This window comes from Triturus cristatus, chromosome 4_1, assembly GCF_964204655.1.
Source record: "Triturus cristatus chromosome 4_1, aTriCri1.1, whole genome shotgun sequence".
NCBI classification, from domain to species: domain Eukaryota; kingdom Metazoa; phylum Chordata; class Amphibia; order Caudata; family Salamandridae; genus Triturus; species Triturus cristatus.
In genome coordinates this window covers 1,136,401,066-1,136,420,834 of record NC_140585.1, presented here as the reverse complement: position 1 = coordinate 1,136,420,834, position 19,769 = coordinate 1,136,401,066, and the positions used below count along the sequence as shown (strand labels likewise).

General features: G+C 43.8%; 1 protein-coding gene across 1 annotated transcript in view; it reads left to right on the top strand.

Moving 5' to 3' along the window:
* The window catches only part of LOC146856169 (uncharacterized), a 58,213-nt gene extending 40,466 nt beyond the window's left edge, over nucleotides 1–17,747 (top strand). Inside the window, exons 6-8 of the mRNA XM_085654217.1 lie at nucleotides 5,060–5,707; nucleotides 12,120–12,194; nucleotides 12,431–17,747. Coding sequence (XP_085510343.1) covers nucleotides 5,060–5,707; nucleotides 12,120–12,194; nucleotides 12,431–12,753 — 1,046 coding nt within the window. The 3' untranslated portion in view covers nucleotides 12,754–17,747. The remainder of the gene's footprint in view (nucleotides 1–5,059; nucleotides 5,708–12,119; nucleotides 12,195–12,430) is intronic.
* Nucleotides 17,748–19,769: the final 2,022 nt, after the last annotated feature.

The window sequence follows — 19,769 nt, the reverse complement described above, 5'->3', positions numbered from 1 at the left end:
CATATGCCAGTTCATATATGTCTCACTTCAAAGGTTCTTTAGGATGATTCAGTCAAATAACCCACTAGAGCTTTAGCAGAGGGAGACACAGTCAATGCAGTGTTCATGTTCATACCGCTCAAGTTACCTGGTGGATCAGTGTGGGTAGTGGGTGGTAACTGGAACACGGTGGAGAAACCCTACTCACAATGCTGCAGGCTAGGAGCACTGTATACCCCTGCTCTTATTGGCTCCAGACAAGAGCAGTTCAGGTTGGGTGGCATCTCCTCTCTGGTGTGGTCTTATTTCTTTGTTAGCTAGGCTCAATCTTGCAGCAAAGTTGTACCAGTTATAAAGCATCTGGCAAATGTCAAGCATGTTGTGGTTGCTGACGTGCTGGAGTCATAGAATGATTTCCTCACTTGGCTTGTTATGAAAGCTTGTAGGAGACTGGGAGACCCTATGCAGACTTGGGTCGGCACCCTTTATACTATACAGTTGAGTCTACTTGTTCTGGGCTGCCCAACACTCTGGGCACAGTGGCTGGGTTTCTCCTTCTTTGGTAGACTCTCCCTGCAAGGTTGGGCACTTATCCCCCTGTCTTAGCTTGTCATGGCAGACCCACAGCTCTCCAGCAATAGGCGCAGACTTCAGGTAATGTCCCTCCACCTCTGGGAGATACCAGACCTGGATCTCAGGAGTATTTCTAGTACTCTGTGGAGCACTCCCTCCTTTGATCAGTAAAGAACTAGGGACATTATCCATGTTGGATAGTTTGGGATAGTTTTTTTTACAGTTTCAAATAAGGGAATGTTGATTCCTCAGTCAATGTTCACGAACCAGTTTGTAGTGGTTTCTTTTCATTGTTCGTTTTAGGGCAACCCCAGTTATTTTCAAAGGTGATGGCTTTCCCAGCTGGTTGTGATAATGCTAGCTGCAACTGAAGCACCCAAAACATGAGCGCAGTGAAATATGAATATTCTGCACCTGGCTGTCATCAGCCTTCTGGAATAACTATCAGGAGAGAGAGAAAGGGGCAGGCAGGCCCTGCCTGAAATATTTCTTCTCCCTAGTCTTCTGACTCACCTCTCCTTCCCCACTATCAATTAAATGGCAGTGCTCAGGAAGACATCATTATCAGACTGTTGCTAACAGGTCACAATTGAATAACTAAGACAGCATTTTCTCTATCCACCCACACTTCATTGTGTGAGGCTACATCCTCTATTTCAGAAATGTAAGCAATATACTTAACAGTCTGGGGAGGCTGCACCTCAACCTCCATCTTATGCATTGTTTTACCAAGGGTAACCAATATGGATCATACTGATCTCTGCCTGATCTCTGCAGCCTCATGCTGCCAAACAATACAGAGTCCTGCTGCCAGTCACCAATCATACAGTGAACATGGGGATGTCATTGTAGGGTCATGGCATCACATTCAAGAGTAACTTTATATGCGTGGGGCATTTAGGCACCACACGTATCCCTAAACAGAAAAAGATTGATCAGTCCTGCCAATCATAAACAAGAGTACACTCCCACCCCCACTTAATGTATTTCACCCGTGACATGGACAGTAGTCCCATGTGGACTATAACAAATGGTTGCTGAACCCATCCAGACCACAGAGCTAAGCTCTGGTCTCAGAACCATAATGAAAAGTCTATCCCTCATAGCGCACTCATGATTGTTGTATGTGCTGAATCACTCCTGGCAGAAGTGAAAGACTCCAATACCTTTGAGGGGACATTGCTGTCCCAGCAATCCTATCGCTCACTATAGCATCTATGGGATACAGTTGATCCAGGGTTAATAAAGTGCCAGAGCCTGGAAGTGTGTGAACTCATCTCTAAGAAATAATCATATTTGATTTTTATGTCTTGACTACACAGCGCATGCACTGTGCTGCGAGTCACATTGCTTACAATTCAATGGGCATACAATCCGCCTACAGGATACCATTAGTTTTTATCACTCTCATTTGCAATCTTTCCATTGCCTAGCTCGAATAAGCTTCCCTTCCTTTTTCATGTTAGCTGTTTCCTGGAGCATGGGCCAAGTACATGTGTTCTTCCTTGTCTTTGTTCTTCGCAGTCTTTTTGCAACACACAATTGTGCTTATCTACTTTTAACACAGGCATATGGCTTTCTCCCTCACTGCCTTCTCTATTGATGCTTTATTTACTTACACCCATAAGTGTACTACTCTATGCCACGCCACTCTACTCTATGTCACTCCACCCTATGCCACTCAACCCTACGCTACTCCACCCTATGCCACTCTAATCTATGCCACCTCATTCTACTGTATGCCACTCCACTCTATTGTATGCCACTCAACTCTACTCTACGCCACTCCCCTCTATGTCAGAACATAACATAACATAACACGTGTATTTGTAAAGCGCACGTTCACCACTACGGGTATCTTGGCGCTGAATAACAGATGTTTATTGTTACCCAACTCAATGGTACTCATTTTATCGACCTCAGATGGATGAAGGGCTGAGTGGACCCGCCGGGATTTGAACCTGTGACCATGAGGTCGAACACAGGCCCCTGCAGCAGACGCATTAGTCCACTGAGCCACCAGACCCAGCATGCTACTCTATGCCACTCCACTCTAAACCATTCTCCTCTATGCCACACCACTCTATGCACTCTACTCCCTACAATGCCACAGTACTGTACGTCACTGTATTCCATGCCATTCCACACAATGCCACTTTACTCTATTCCACTCTACTTTATGCCACTCCACACAATGCCACTGTATTCCACTACACGTCACTCTTCTCCATTCCACTCACCCACACACTACTCCACGCCACTCTAACAAGCAAACAAACAAATCCTTAATTGTAAAGTGCGAACATATCACCCCTTAAGGTTTCAAGGCGCTGGGATCTTCGGGGAGATTAAGTGAGCTATTGCCCACAGTCACATTATGCTGAGCACAGCTGCTGCCGGCACCAGGGATCGAACCGTGATCCCTGTGCTCCGGAGGCAGCTGCTCTGGCTGCCGCGCCACTCGTCTACTCTACCCACTTCTCTCAGTTCCACTCTACGGCACTCCACTGTACGCCACTCAACTGTACACCACTCTACTCTACATCACTCCATTTATGCCACTCAACAGCTCTATGGCACTCAGCGCCACTCTACACCACTATACGCCACTTTACACCACTCTACTCTATGTCACCTCACTCTACAGCACTCAAGTTATGCCACTCCACTCCACTCTACGCTACTCCATTCTACGCCACTCTACTCCACGCCACTCTAGTCTATGCCACTTTACTGTACGCAACTGCACTCTACGCCACACCACTCAATGCCACTCTACCCTACTCAACTTCACATCACTCTACTCCATGCTCCTCCATTCTATGCCACTGCACTCCATGCCACTCCACTCTACACCACTTTTCTCTGCGCCACTCTCCGCTATGCCAGGCTACTCTGCTCCACACCACTAACTTTTAGCCAGGCTGAACAGCAGCCACTCTGCTGTACAACACAGTTAAAAGACATTGGCAAAGCAAATAGCTCTCACATCGGCGAAACCTTTTGGCTTTGCCAGTTATTGTTATTAAAGTGCTGGACCTGGTCAGGGAGTGACCCTTTAATGGCAAGTTACAGTTACTCTAGCAATAATGTTATTACTCAGATTCAGAAAGGTTGTGTTTACTTTGCAGGTCTGATCATTAGAATTCTACTGCCAAATGTTCTTGTTATCAATAAGGAATTAGATTGTTTCGTGAAGCAGTTCCACTCACTGACTTTTTGTCCTGTTTTCAGTATTTTCTGCATAAAGAAATTACAGGTCTGCTAGTGCTTGATAAAGTCTTCTGAGATGTGCGTTAGACATACCTCTGATATTTATTTAGTGCTTTATTGTCAACTTCAATCCATCTGTGTTGTATGAGGAGGTCAATCAGAGGACTCTGCTGTCTAGCAGAACTTGCTGTGCTGGTCCCCTATAAAAAAGCAAACTTGATGCTTCAGTTGACATCTAAACGTGTTCAGACCACGCAGTGCTTGCAAGTTCCTAACAATATTCTTTTCAGACTGGCCCGATCATGCCTCAGTCTTTGCTAACTCCTTGTTTCCTTTTTAGGTCTCACCTAAGATATCGCCTGTGCTGTCTGTTGGGAGACATATTGTTAGCTTACAGTAGGCTTTAAATCTGTCCTTTGCCTGCCATTGGTTGGCTCTATTGTCACTCTCATATGCTTGCTTTTTATTTGTCAGCTTTCATGGGCTTTCCTTACTCTTCTAGTGTTTGTTCCTTCCTTGTAGTATGGACCCATTACTTGTGTGTCCTTCCTTTGCTCCTTTTTCAGGCGCTACTTTTTTCTTTTTTGTTAAGCGCTTCATGAGAGTTCATGTGTTTTCGAGCTGTCTCCTTTGTGTCCTTTGTGTTCCTCTATCTTTAGGATATGGTTCTCCCTTCGCCCTCCCTCCCTTAGTTGCCGTGCTTGCTTCCTTCCCAACTGTCCACATTCCGTTACCATTCTTGCGACCCCATCGCCGATCACCCACCTTCAGTTGTCTGTTTGTTTCCATGTCCCCACCTGCCTACCCTCCGTTGTCTGAGTACATCTCTATCTTCGCCAGCCCCACCAGCTTCCGTTGCCCGTGTGCTTCCCAATCCCCACCTGTGCTCTCTCCATTGTTCATGTGCTTTTTTAAAGTACGGTATTCCATTGCATTCTTGGTTCCCCAACATGGCTAAAAATCATTGCCAAAGATAATAGGTCTCATAGGTGCGACCTATTAGCTTTGCCAATGCTTGCTTTGATCCATTTATAATCTTAAAACATATATAAGTAATGAGAGGGGCTGCAAATGGTTAGAATTCACATATAATAATAATAATAATAATAATAATAATAATAATAAAAATACTCATAATAGTAACGCAGATGTTTTAGAATTCATTAATATTCCTTAAGAGAGAGAACAAAAAATAAAAAATGATCCATGAACCTTCAGCAGACTAACATTTATTTAATTTGACAGTTGTAATATTATGGAGGGTAACTAATTAGCGTGCCTCTTTTCTCCACAGAGACTTTCACGACCTCGGAAATCAACAGCCAGTTGAATACCGAGGTTAAAGCGCCTGCAGGGAGGACGTGCTCCAGGTCACCCTCCCTTCTGAGCAGCCAGCTTCTAGCTTCAACGCAGTCCCTGTGTGTCGAGCACCCAGCATTCTGTCACCTTAACACAACCGAGACCTTTATGCCTCCCTATAAAGATGCGGTGGGCACGCGCACTGAGCTCCGTACATTCTCTACTGCGATGGCCCCCAGATTGGGGATGGGCAACCAGTATCGGCCAGGCCGTGGCAGAGGAAGGAAGGCACCCCCCTTCACGGCGGGGGAGATGCGAGCCTTAGTGCTGGGCATTGCCCCGCACTATAGGCAGCTCTACCACACTGGGGCTGCTTCAAACTCAGTCAAACGTGAACTCTGGCAAGAGATCCGACAGCGGGTGGCATCGGAGGGCATTGTAATGCGAACCGTAGGGCAGCTAAAGGTCAAATACCGACAGATGAGGAGGCCTGTCATGCAGAAGCTGTCACAGTACTGGAATACTGTGCCCACTCCCGCAGCTGGTTCGCCCGACTCACTGGGACTCTCAGACATGGAAAACCTCATCGCTTGTAGTGTTGTCCCAGAAACAATCGATGGGGCATCAGACAGTGGTGATCGTGGTAAGTGACAGGACAAGCTAAATATATGTCACTGTTTGTTCAGTATTTACACATAATGCTGTGGGTAAGAAGCAGATGCTTGTCTGTGAAGGAGTGAGTGCAAATAGACAGACATCTAGGGTGTGTGTGGGGCAACTGCCTCAATATCTTTGGATGGATTTGCATGACTTACGAGTCAGCGGAGAGACGGATCCACCACCTAATGCAAATAGATATGGAAAACCAGCACTCATAGTGTTTGCTTTGCCTCAGATCACCCAGGAACAAATATTCCAGTCCTGGGCTTTCATTTAACAGCAGCTTTCTAACTAAAGCTACATCAGCACCTGGTCAACTTGCCCTTTAATGGCGAACATCTGTTCGGCCCGCAAGTTGACCAGCTGCTAAAAAAAAACCAAGCATTGGCATAGCCAATAGGTCTCGCTTTTGGGACCTTATAAGTGTTTAGTCATGCAATAGTTGCATAACTAAATACTTATAAGGTCCCAAAAGCGAGACCCATTGGCTATGCCAAGCGGCCGTGCGGCCGCAAAAGTGATTGACATCAAAGCGAAAGTGAAAGTAATCGTGGTAAAGAGTGGCGCGCGCCCGCGCACATGCACTGTAGCTCTAGGCTGGCCTGGTAGCACTTTTTGGAGCCCTCTCAAAAAGTCTCGCCAGACCAGCGCATGCGCCGGGTCAGGCGAGACCTAATAATGAAGGATACTGAAACGGCTAAAGTCATGGGTGCCTTACAGACCCCATCTGTCTGTAGCTTCTTCTGCCACACACAATATTATAGTGGGGGTAAAACCACCACTCCAAGGCATCCACTTCCTTCCCCAAGCAAGAGCAGCAGCAAGCACCCTCTCGGAAATACTACAGGGGAGGATATGCAAAAAACAACGTAAGAGGCAGGGGAAAATGACCACACCCCAGAGGGGCTGCACCTGCAAAGCAGTGGTTCCCTTACCCTCCCCCTGACAATTTAACTCCTGTTGGGGGAAGTCTACAAAGGTTTCTGTCCTGCTGGACAGAGATCACCTCAGACCAGTGAGTCCTTGGCATCACAGCAGTGGGGTACAGTCTAGTACTCATTTAAACACTACCAAACATCCCCCTACTCAGACACAATCCCTCCACGGAACATCAGTGTCTGATTCAAGAGGAGATGCATGCACTACTCAGCAAAGGGGCCATGGAGCCAATGTTGCCACAACACCGCGGCAAGGAGGTATACTCTCTATATTTCCTCATTCCCAAAAAGGAAGGGTCACTAAGGCCCATTCTCTACCTCAGGCGCCTCATCAGGTACATCCTGTCAGAACACTTTCACATGGTAACATTCCAAGGTGTCATCCCTCAACTACTGCAAAAAATCTTCATGACTGCCCTTGACCTGAAGGATGCCTGCGTCCACATCATCATTCACCCAGCACATCGCCGGTTCCTCTACTTTGTGATAAGTTGTTTGTTAAAACCCTCACCTTACTATCCTCTGTCTCACCCTCCACCTTGCCTTCTGAAGAAAGGTGTAATACTGAAGCCTCTTACTTTGCTGAAAAAGTTAAGATAATCTATGCTTTCTTTCCAGTAGAAGCTTGAAGTCAATTGCAGCTGGAGATGTGGTTTGATGCCACAGCTGATAATATTAAGCTTTGACAATTCCACCCAATTTATCTTAGGGAATTGACTTCCCTCTGTTTTACCGTCAAATCTGGTTCACCAGCAGATATAATTTCTTTCTCCTTCCTGGAACAGGGCTGCGAGATTATTCATTCGGCATATTATTTAATCTCTCCCTGTCTTCTGGTTGTGTTCCCCAGCAGTGGAAACACGCTATGGTAGCCCCCCCTTTAAAAAAAAACCTTTGTTGGACCCCTCTAAACTGGAAAATTATTAGCCTATATCACTGTTGCCTTTTTTATCTAAGCTAGCAGAAAAACACATGAACAGACAACACTCCAGCTTTCTGGAAGACAATGAGCTCCTGCGTAGGATGCAATCTGGGTTTTGCCCAGATTGCATCACGGAGTCAGCTCTGCTGCTTGCCTCCAAATCCGTTAGGCGGATTATGGAGGAGGGCGGCATTGCAGCCATTCTGGTGCTTGACCTCAGTGCAGAGGCGGCTCCTCCATTAGTGCGGATGAGCGTCTCCCCACTGCTTTCTCGCAGTGCGAGAAGCGGAAACATAAAATGGTATTTCAAATACCATTTTATGTTTCTGCTTCTCGCGCTGCGAGAAAGCAGGGTATGCCTGGTTATGGGCAGGTGGGTGGAAGGGTACACCTGGTTGGGGGCGGGTGGGTGGGCAGGTTGTGGAGGAGTGGCTTGCCTACTGTTGTGGGCCCTGACTGTTTAGTCAGCCCTCTGGGGCCGACCAAACCAGTCATGCGCACTCCACATTTTCTCTATGTAGGCTGCTTGCAGCCTACATAGAGAAAATGGTCTCCCTACAGGCGCCCGGCTAGGCGCCGTCGGCACCAATCACAACACTGCCATTGCAGCGTTGTGATTGGCTTATGAGAAGGGAGGGAGGATGCATGCTTTCTTCCTGCCTATTCCAGCAGCAGGACGCTGCCAGGAGTGGAGGCGGCACGGGATCCGGTAAGGTAAGTTTTTTTAACCCCCTTTGCGAACCCCCTGAACGAACCCACCGCGCGATCCCCCTATCCCCAAGTCATGCGTGCCGCGACTGTCTCTGTGCCTCATTTGACACTGTATCCCATATTATCCTGGTCAAGTGGCTCTGGAACAGTGGCATCGGGGGTAAAGCAACACGAATGCCATGTTTTACTTATGGAAATAGGGAGGCACACATTGTCTGCAGTTGTCCGTACTAGCCCGGGACATTTGGCATGGGTAACACATCACAGAGTCCATCTTCTGATATAGTACATACCTGGGTTGGACAGCGATTTTGCAGATCTGCTCAGCAGGATGCAGCAATAAGCCCTTGAGAGAGAACTCCAGCCTGAAGTCGTACTCGCATACTTCCAAATTGGGGGATTTCCCCAAATAGAACTGTTTGCCACCGCACAAAGCTCAAAATTCCCAAGCTTCGCTTCTAGGTTCACACACCCACAGTCCATGGCCAATGCACAGTGGTTGAACTGGTCAAGGATATTTGTCTATGCTTTTCTGCCTCTCCCACTATTTCTTTTTGTGGTTCGCAGGCTTCAGCAAACATCCCTCTCTCTCATCGTAGTAGCCTCAACCTGGGCCACGTAGCCATGGTTCACCACTCTCCTCGACCTGTCTCTAGTGCCTCACAAGAAGCTGCCCAACTGTCCGGAACTTCTCTCATAAAATCAGGGCATGCTTAGACATCCGAACCCCAAACAGCTGAATCTTGCAACTTGGCTCCTGAAGTATTAGAGTTTGGGTACCTCAATATGCCTTCAGAATGTATGGTCATCCTTAAAAGAGGCATGCAGGCCCACAATCAAAGCCTGTTATGCCGCTAAATGGAAACGGTTTGTACACTATTGTCTTGCTAAACATATTGACCCTTTCCAAGCAGGAGTCCAGGACATTGTCTGTTATCAGCTCCACTTGCAAAAAGTCAGGCAATGCATACATTTCCATCAGACTTCATCTGGCAGCTGTTGCAGCTTATCTTCTGAACAGGGATAATACTTCCTTTTTTGGGTTCCCATTATCACAGCTTTTATAGACGTACTCAAAATGATTATCCCACCAAGAGTCCCACCTGCCCCGGTGTGGACCTTCATATCATCCTAACATGGCTTATGGGCCCACCTTTTGAGCCACTCTATTTGTGCACCTTACAGTTCCTTTCCTAGAAGGTAGCTTTCTTGGCAGCTATCACTTTCCACAGGTGTGGCAGTGAGCATCAGGCTCTTATCCTAGAGGAACCTTTTTTCCACGTTCACCACAATAGGTTAGTCCTTAGGGCCAGACCCAAGTTCCTTCCTACTGTGGTCTCTAGTTTCCACATTAACCAAACTATAGAGTTGCCTGTCTTCTTCTCACATCCAGTGTCTGTAGCAGAACGATCTCTTCACACCTTGGATGTCAAAAGAGCACTTATGTATTACATTGACAGGACTAAGCTCTTCCAAAAGACACAACAGCTCTTTATTTCTTTTTTCCAAACCACATAAAGAGCGTGCTCTGACGAAAGCAGGAATAGCACGCTGCTTGGTCAAATGTTTACAAACCTGTTATGCCATTTAAAAAAGACCTTTGCCTATCCATTCCAGACCCCACTCAAGCTGTAAAAAAGAGCTACTATGGCTGTCTTGATAATATTCCTATAGCTGACATCTGTAAAGCAGCTGCTTGTGGTCTAATACCCACACTTTTACTAAATATTACTGTGTGGATGTTTTAGCCCGCTAACAAGCTAGAGTTTGCCAGGCAGTCTATTAGTCTTCTGCAACCTCCTTGGGCTAGGAACTGCATAAGAGAGGACTGATTTACAGTTTGTGCACTGTATGTATATCTACAGCTACACATGCCGTGAATGGAAAATATTACTTACCCTGTAAGCATCTATTTGTGTTATGTAGTGCTGTAGATTCGCATGTGCTCGCCCTCCTCCCCAGAAGCCCTTAGATGTTACAGACACTTTTTATCTTCTTACATTTACTTTTCTTAGGTATAGTCATCTTTTCTGTATTTCTACACTTCATCTACATCATTACTCTTTGGCCATAAAAAACTGTTGACAATGGAGCTGATGCCCATGTGCATTTCCAGAAATGGGTGGAGTCACTATATCTGGTGACTCGAAAGACTTAATCAAAGAACAACTTGCATACGCCCAACCCCAGCACTAGATGGCAGGAGTATGCACAGCATCTGAATCTAAAGCACTACATGCCACAAACAGATGCTTATAGGGTAACATTTTCCTTTTGACTGGTAATTTAAAAACTAAATTTGCGCAACACCTCACATTTATAACACAAACCAATATTTAGACTTCCATTACATTGACAAGCCCTTCCTCCAGACTCAGTGTAATATTGACCATTCTGGGGGCCCACCTAGTTCAGATTTAGAATAAAAGGAGTAAGGGCTGAGTTTGGTAATGTAGTAATAACCAGGTTCTCAAATCAGAGTAAAGATAAAAAGAGGGGAGTAAAGTTTATGAAAGGGGAATAGGAAGAATAGCGAGAGAAAGCTAACAGTCTAAAAAGCAGATCATGCATTTCCAGTCACTTTCTAAAGCTTTAAAAAGAGTTCCAAAATGCAATGGAGTGTGAAAGAAGGCTCGAAAAAACGGATTTCCCTCGCTGCACTAACAATGAGTAAAGAATAATAAACAAGAGAGCCCTGTATCTTATGGAGAAAAAGGGAAATATAAACCTGATTCTCTCTTTTCGAGCCACAAGCCCATGCTATCTATCCCTTATGCAACCAACTATTCCACAGTCACAATTAGCCACATGGGTTACGGTCCCCAGCACCCCGCTATATACAGCGATGCTTCCAGTACTGCATGGGCTATGTTCTTTAGAACTCATGTAAGTTGACTCTCCACTACAGCCTTCAATTTCTAGTAAGAATTTTGGGCAAAGCTGTTGTGCCCAGAACAGTCTTGAATCTCATAAATCTGCCATCACTGCAGATATAACTTCCTGGGGCAGAGATAAAAGCCAGGTATGGTGGCTCAGTGGACTGTTGCATCCACTACAGGGAGCTGTGTTCGACCTCCTGGTCACAGGGTCAAATCCCAGCAGGTCCACTCATCCTTTCTGAGGTCGATAAAATGAGTACCGTTGAGTTGAGTAACACTAAACACCTGTTATTCAGCTCCAAGATGCCCCGTCGGGGGTGAACGTGCACTTTACAAAGGACGAGTGTTATGTTTATGTTATATTACTGTTCCATTTACTGCACCTGAGGGTGTGAGCATCAAAATCCCAGTGTCAAATTGTCTTCTGGAGAGTCACTTTCTTGTGAGAATGAAAGTAGGATTTTATTGGTCTGATGCCTTGTCAATATTTGTGCGGTATGTGCGGTATACTAGCATTGATGTCTTGAAATATCACACAGGATAGCAGTTTTATTTATTATAGGCCATGAAAAAGGGCTCAACAGTGCTAAGGGAAGCAAGAGTAAGGTGGGAGACGATTAAACCTGTCTTATCTGCTGGGGAGTGGGCTGTCAGAATGACCTTGGTGTCTCTTGAATGTCATTGATGCTTATATTTGCATGCTAAAAATGATATTTTTCATAGTTTGCAACAAGATGAAGGCGTCACAATACGCAAAATTTGTATTGCAAAGTACTGTACGATGCTCGTCATATGCTTCGCACTGAATAAAATATTCTAAATTATTTGGACATGGACCAGCATGCAGATTACTGTATCCAGTAACTGGGCAATGTGTAATCTGCAGGGATGTCTGGGTGTTCCATGTAACCTACAATGGTTCATTCTATGCTTCATCTTTTTCAGTGTTGCGGCTCGAGGACACCCAGGACCAGGAGATCCTGACTGACACTGAGGACAGTGATGCTGTGGAAGGAGATGGTGAGTGGCATAAATGCCCAGTAATATCAAGGGCAGTCATGGACAACTTAGAGGCATAATTGCAAATGTACATGGTACTGTTATCAAACCTAGTCAGACAGGCATGCATGTAGTTTGACAATATACCAACAGCACAACATTCACAGAAAAGAGTTGCACCCCCCATATGTACAGCGGTGAGATAATGCAGTCATAATTTCACACAGGTTCCTCCCTGTTGTTCTGGTCTTCCACAGGATCTGACTTTGAGGAAGGAACAGAAGAGGACACACAGTCACATGGGACGGGAGATATAACTCGACTTATACCATCAGTTACAAGCTCTGCTCAAGGCAGGCTCCTGACATCAACTGGTAAAGAAGGATCTGTGAGTGGCCCTGATTGCCCAAGCTCTGCCAATACCCAGGGATCAACAAATGCTGGCCGAAGTTGTACCTTATGGCCTGGAAGTCAAATAAGTCCTCAGACTGTGCATCGCTCTTCTGCGCTGGTCCACTTCAGGGTGATGGAAGGTCAAGAAGATGGAGATGCCACTGACAGAGTAGAGGGCATCTCTTGACTTGCTGGCCATGAGCAATCCGGAATGTTCTTCAGACAGCTCAGCTGGGTATGGAATGCATCTCGAGCCGCCAGTTGCCCTTTACAGACAAAGTCACATTGCTGCACACCTTGTAGAGTTACAAAGCGAGTGAAGATGTGTTGAGTTTTGTTTTTTCTAATCATTTGAATCTTGGGAATTTTCTAATGTTGATTGGGGTGAATTGAAGTGAAAGACACCCTCGTTTCAAAGTCCACCAGTTACCGAAAAGACAAACAGAAACCTTTCGATCTTTAATTAACCTGAATAGAAAAATGCTGCTACTAGCACTCACTTTATGTCAAGCAGATCTATAACAACCACCTCCCTCAATGCTAGGCTTCGCTATGATCTCAGTGAAAGAACACTGTTTGTGACTATAGGGCCCATGTTAATACAGAGCCTAGCTTATAATGTCACTTTTGAAATTATTTTCCTACTAAAGTGATTAACCACATGTCCTACCAACCTTCTAACCCTCCTGGCTGTCTCTCTGCTGTTATTTTACTGTACAAGTCCACACCTACGGTACAAAAGGGGGTGGCGATGGATGGAGCATCAGAACCAATCAAACACTCACACCCAGTCAACAGATCTGGGTTTGATCAAGTCCACACCTACATCTTAAAAGACCATTTCTATATGTTTAAAAAATAATGCAAACCCCGCTCTTAGCCTTTTCTCTACTTTGGTTGGTTGAATCCTTATTTAATTTCTTTTAGTATGCGCCTGCAGAACACAAGATTACATGCATGACAGTGCACCAGACATTTATATAAACAGAGATAGACAGTATCATCAAACAACAATTTTGTTCAACTGTCTAACCCTCACCACCCAACCCCACCCCGAAGTTTCCATGAACGTATTGGGTCCATCCCACAAGTGGTCTTCTCTCAGTCTCAGAGATGATACCAATGAACACATGCTTGTCCGATTCTTTGCCAAAGGGCCATGGCACCCATCATACCCAACCCAGTTCTGCATTAAGGCACCACACTGCATATTTAGTCTGGCACATCCTGGGTCCGACCAGAGGGCTCCAACATTGCCTGGGTTATGGCTGGTTGAATCCATGTAACTTAACTCTTCAACAATGTGAGTATGTCAGTGGCCTCTATTTGGACTTTTCTTCAGTTCACTATTTTCCTTTTTTGTTCAGCTTTCTGTATTCAATTTAATAGGAAAGTTTTCACAAATTAAAAGTATGCAAGGAACACAACATTTGTGATCATCAGAATGCAAGCTTAGATATGTTTCAACAGCCAATGCCTGAAAAAAATACAAGGAAAGAGATGATGCATATTTCAACTATAGCCAGTGTTGCAAGGAGCTGAAGAAGAGTCCCTGGGGACTTGTGCCTTCTACAGAGTATTTCTCATACGCTGGTGGAATCACGCACAGTGCCCAAGTCATCTGCCTGTGAGTATTACACAATTGGTTCGCATTTTGTGCATCTTACATAAGCCCCCGGTGATGATCTATTGCCAGGATGTTGTGGCATCTCAAAGCATGAGAGAAGTAAGGCCTCACTTTTCTGAGTTAATGTATTTAATTCTTCTAGATTCTTGTTCCAACCTCAAATGCTGCTCATTCATGAAATTTAGTGAGTTAGCCAATTTGACCCTCCTTTGTGTTTGAGCCATAGCCAAGGACTAAGACTAAATGTGTGTTCTCTATAAACTCAACATTTCCTGAATACAGGCCCAAACATTCCTCCAGTATTGTTTCAGATGTTGCTCTTTTGTAGTCTGTTGTGCCCTAAATGAAACACAGTGTTCCAAATTTGGTCTGACTGGGACCTTGTACAGCAGAAATGTGACCGCTTTCAATTCTTTGCAGTAGCAGTAAGCTTAAAAGAAACCTGGGAAGATACATCACCAAGATTGGAAACATAGAACGTTTTAGCAGCAACTGATAGATATCCAAAAGGCTCAAACATATGATCAGACTGATTTCCCAGATCATGAATCCTGATGGTCATTATCCTGTCTCCTCAACTTCCAAAAGCTGTAAAACAGCATCTCATTTGATAACTCTAAACTGCATTCATTCACCGACAAATAAAACTCACCGTTACAGACATTGGCAACTTCCATCTTACCATCTATTCGGTTCACCCATTACCTTCCTCAAACACAACAACAAAATAGATTTTTTCAATATCTTTTATTGACATGTTTCAACCATCAAACATATCTTTGATTACATATGTGGTATGCCCAATAAGAATGTCATTCATTCATAAACAACAAAGAACCTTAATTTCCTAAGTAATCATTTGCATTTGGTCACATGTTACAAAATGCTTAGCTTCCATGTTACTGATACCATACTCTGGCCGTCTCCACTGGGGAGCAGTCATTTTGAACATTGATCGCACTTACTGTAAACCAGTTGTTTTGTGGCCAACTCTAAACATACTGTTTACTCTCCTTGTTTTTGCTTTCTTTGTTGGCCAGTCCCCAAACATTTCCAGCAGTGTCAGTCGATATAGTCATTGTTCTTTATTACAAGGTTTAAGTTGCATATTCCCCATTTCTATCACGTGCATATAAAGGGAGATGATCCACTCTCTGGAACTTTAGTCATACTTCTTTCAATGGCTGTGATGGGTTAGTGGTGCCCCGCCTCTTGCTCAGTTTTCTGATTTTATTGATATCCACCTCTATGTAACTCAGTGTCGCCTCTGTGTGTCCCACACACTGTCTTCTTACTGATCTACGACATCAAGAATGCACTATCAAATGTTCAGGACAATTCTCTAGTGGAAACAAATGAAAGTGACCCTTTCTCATTGTTGCAATTAACCTCAGTGTCTCATTAAATGCTGTCTTGTGGGTCATGCTTTTTATTTACAGACTTTCCAAAGTGTTTGAAATCTCAGTGTCAGCCCTCCCGTAGTTCTCATCCTTCCTTGAAAATTGCTCCCAAAAACTAAAACTGCACAGATTCCTCTCTAGCTTAATCAATACCACTTGATAAATCCCCTTATTATAGTCTGCACTTACCTCTCCACGTTAAAGTGCGAATACAGCCCATAATGCAGGTCATCAGGCCCCACAAAAGTGGAATCTTTTCCTTTGCTGATGATAAACATCAGAAGCTACAGATTTGTAGCAAACCAGATTAATATCTAACTACAAGCTAATGCCTATCCAATATTAAAACTGTTAATGAAGGAGCTTTCTGAAGCTCAAGCGTCCAAGACAGTGATACTGTGCTTCATTCATAAATATCATAACAACTCCATAGAACCTGTGGAAATCCTCTAATTTGCAAGCAATCATTCTCTAAAAGACGACTGCTTCATAATCCTAGCCGTACATACAAGAACCATGGTGTCCTCGTTCCACATTAACCTATGTCTATGCTTATTAATAATGATTTTACAAAAAGATGTAGACATCAATGTGCAGGATGATTAATGCCTACAATATGCTTTTTACATCTCTCGCATAGTTCACCTACAGGCACTCCAAAAATAGACCTCCATATTGACTCTAGGCCTTATACCAAGGGCCAAACCCAGTTTAAGAATGTACCTTTGCTTTTGGGTCAACAACAAGTTACCTTCAGAATGCCACATCTCTTTAATAGGTCTATGCAGTGCACAAGCCAAAGATACTTAATGGCTAGGGTCAATTCTTACCCCTAAGCAAAATTCCCCTCTTTGCAATCCAAATCCTGTTGCATTTCTACCATACAACTCATCTAAAAAATGCAGCCACTTTTCTGATCACTATCCAAGGCTGTAATACATTGTACCTCTTCTTGCTGCAAGCAATCTAGTTTCAGAGCATCTTGAAAAATCTATGATACATCTGTCTTAGTCCTTCTATCACACTACTATAGCACAGCAGCTATTGGTCTTTCGTTTCACAATGCGAGCTATATAAAGAAGAAGATGTGATGATGAACAAACTATAGTATTGCAATGCTGTCTTACTGGACATCTTGACTATTAATAACCCTAGACAATATCTTTGGCTAGCAATATCAACTATTAACCACGTCTTTTATATTTACTGTGTGTCATTGCCACCTAAATGCATCACTGCCTGTTTAGATTCCTCAAACTCGGTTTGATGGTCTGGTGAGGGTGAATTCACAGGCTGTTACTAAAAACTACTTTGTTCTATAGTTTATACTGAAATGAGACTCTTGGAAGAGTATGTACAAATAATTTACGGTATCTTTTAATGATGGATATTGAAATTAGCGAATTTTCATACTTCATTCGTTTTACTTTAGATAACTTAATACATTAATTGACTAAGGCAGTAATACCCATTGTAGACGTTTCGTATGATTTGATGGCCATTAAATTGTCAACAAAGGCTTGGGCATGAGATCAATTCACTAAATTCAACTAACAAGGGATACACACTCTGGACATTGACTAATCTATACAAAGGTTGCCTAATGTATCAACTTTCTTTCTCTATTAACAAGGATTAATGTGAACCTCCCCTTTATCTCCCCCTTGGACATCTTGAACAATTTCCCCCTGAAAAAGTATTGAACAGCTAGCATTACATCTGCTACCTAATAAATAAAAGTGGTGGACCTTAGTGTTTCATTATTTGTTTTAGTCCTTAGATTGATACTACACGTTTTCCCAATCATGTAAGAGATTAATTACCATTCCCTATAATAATCATAACTCTACCTCTAGTACACTTCATAAACAGATGACTGATAGGTGATGTTACCCAACTAAGTTTGTACTTATTTGATCAATCTCAGAAGCAAGAAAACTTGGGTTAATGCTGCCTGGAATAAAGACTGTGCATGCCTGCATTTGGGTGACATTGCCTAGTGAGCTATACTACTAGTATGAGTATGTGTATGAGGTACCATCTCTGAACTGGCATCCTTAACACCATTATCTTTCACACGTACATTTGAAAATGTTTTTATATGTTTATATGGAACATGACCAGAGACAATCTTAAAGCAGTTTGTGTTTGGAAGCTGTTGGTTCTGAAATTCCTCATTTAAGCATTGCTCAGTGTCTATGCCATCTGGTCCATCCAGAGGTTTGTTTGCTAACAGTCACATGAAGGGGTGTTTAAACAGCCCAGCCCTCCAGAACTTGACAGATAGCGATACCAGCAACTTTATAAGTTTTGCAATGCTGTTAATCTATGCCAGGATTTTACACATGAGTTACAACAATTGCACCTCAAGAATGTGGTGCTTAAATGCTTTGGTCATATGGTATACAGACACCCTGGTAGTCCCTGCAAGTGCCATGTTTTTCTAGGGATCGTAAAAAGCTTACGATTGTTTTTAATTTTCATATGGTGCATTTTGCTTTTTGCCCAGCACAGTTTATTCAAGATCATGTAAAAGTGGGAAATCAGACTGGAAATTTTACTGGATCTGCTTTGGCAAATCCTCTGCTAACAAATGCTGACACTTGTTTACTGTCTTATGGCACTTTTATGTTGGCTGTTAAAAAAATGTGTTAGCTTGCTGAGTTGTAATATTCTACTGAAGAAGCATTGTGTGATATTTAACAAATGGAAGTCTTGATTTCGGCAGTGGACAGCTGAAACTATCTGGTGAAAAGAACTCACGTGACTCTTTTTCAGCATGATTTAGAAGAAATTGAGGATTAACTTGTGTATTCCCAGTGCCCTGCCATTTTTGCTGACATTTTTGATTTGGTGCTATTATTTGAACATAAATTGCAGGAGATGTAATAAGGTTAGAAAGTTCAAAGGGAATTATTCTAATTTTCTTGGTGTTTTGTTGTCAGGCCACATAAAGGTATTGGGGCTTCTACAACGCTATTTTTATCAGTGTTTTGGTACAAATCACTGATACCTAAATTACCAAGATTCTGGCATGCATAGGGGTAAGTCATAGAGGAGAAAAAGTTTCTCATTGCTTGGAAGTGCACCTGAGACTTGCTTGTCCTAATCATAAAAATGGCCACTAGATGCCCAAATGATTCAATTTAAGACAAACAAAAACAATCTAAAGACAGGTCTCCCCACAGTGAAAACCAAAAACTACAGCAGAGTTTAGGGATTTCCTTACACAGTCCAAGATTTCAAAGTTCCAAAAGGACCTGAAGAAATTCTCCCATGAGGCGGTTTATCCGTACTTAACGGAGGGTTACATGGCAAAACCTGCTACAACTTCAGACTCTTCCTCTGGAAGCAGTTTCTCCTTGGACTCGGAAAAGGAGTTCCAAATAGGGGCACAACAAAGAAGAGGGAGGATATGGTAGTGATGAGGTTTCTTCCTGCTTCAAGCACCATTTGGTAATCCCCCACATGGTGACAACATGTGGGGCTCGCCCCCTAACTTCGGTCCAACTTTGGTCCACTGTCATTTATGCATCCACAGAACATGTTATGTTATGTTAAATATATTTCTAAAGCACGCGTACACCCAGAGGTTTCATGGCGCTGTTGCAATGTCGTACTGGATCAGGAGGATTACTGGTAGGCTTGAGTGAATAAGAGGGTTTTGAGGAGGGATCTGAAGTGAGGCAAAGATTTTCCGAGTCTGAGTTCTGGAGGAAGGGCATTCCAAGTTTGAGGTGCTAGGAAGGAGAAACTAAGCCCACCGTGTCTTTTCCGGTTGAAGCGAAAAGGGGTGAGGAAATTGGCATGCGACGAGCGGAGAGGACGCGTGGGGGAGTAACGGGTGATTAGGGAGGAAATAAAGGCGGGCCCGCTACCCGTTAGGGCTTTGAATGTAATACAGCCCAATTTAAACAAGCAGCGTTTGGCAACAGGGAGCCAATGAAGAAGTTTCAGCGAGGGGCGGATATGTTGGGTACGAGATTGGTGGGTGATAAGGCGGGCGGCCTGATTCTGGACCAACTGAAGGCGATGGAGTTGATAGATAGGAATGCCAACATAGAGGGAGTTGGCATAGTCAATCCGGGAAATGACTAGAGCCATGAGAATCACAGTGAGGGCCTCGGTGGTAAAGAATCTTGCAATCTTCCGGATTCTGCGTAGGTGGAAAAAGCA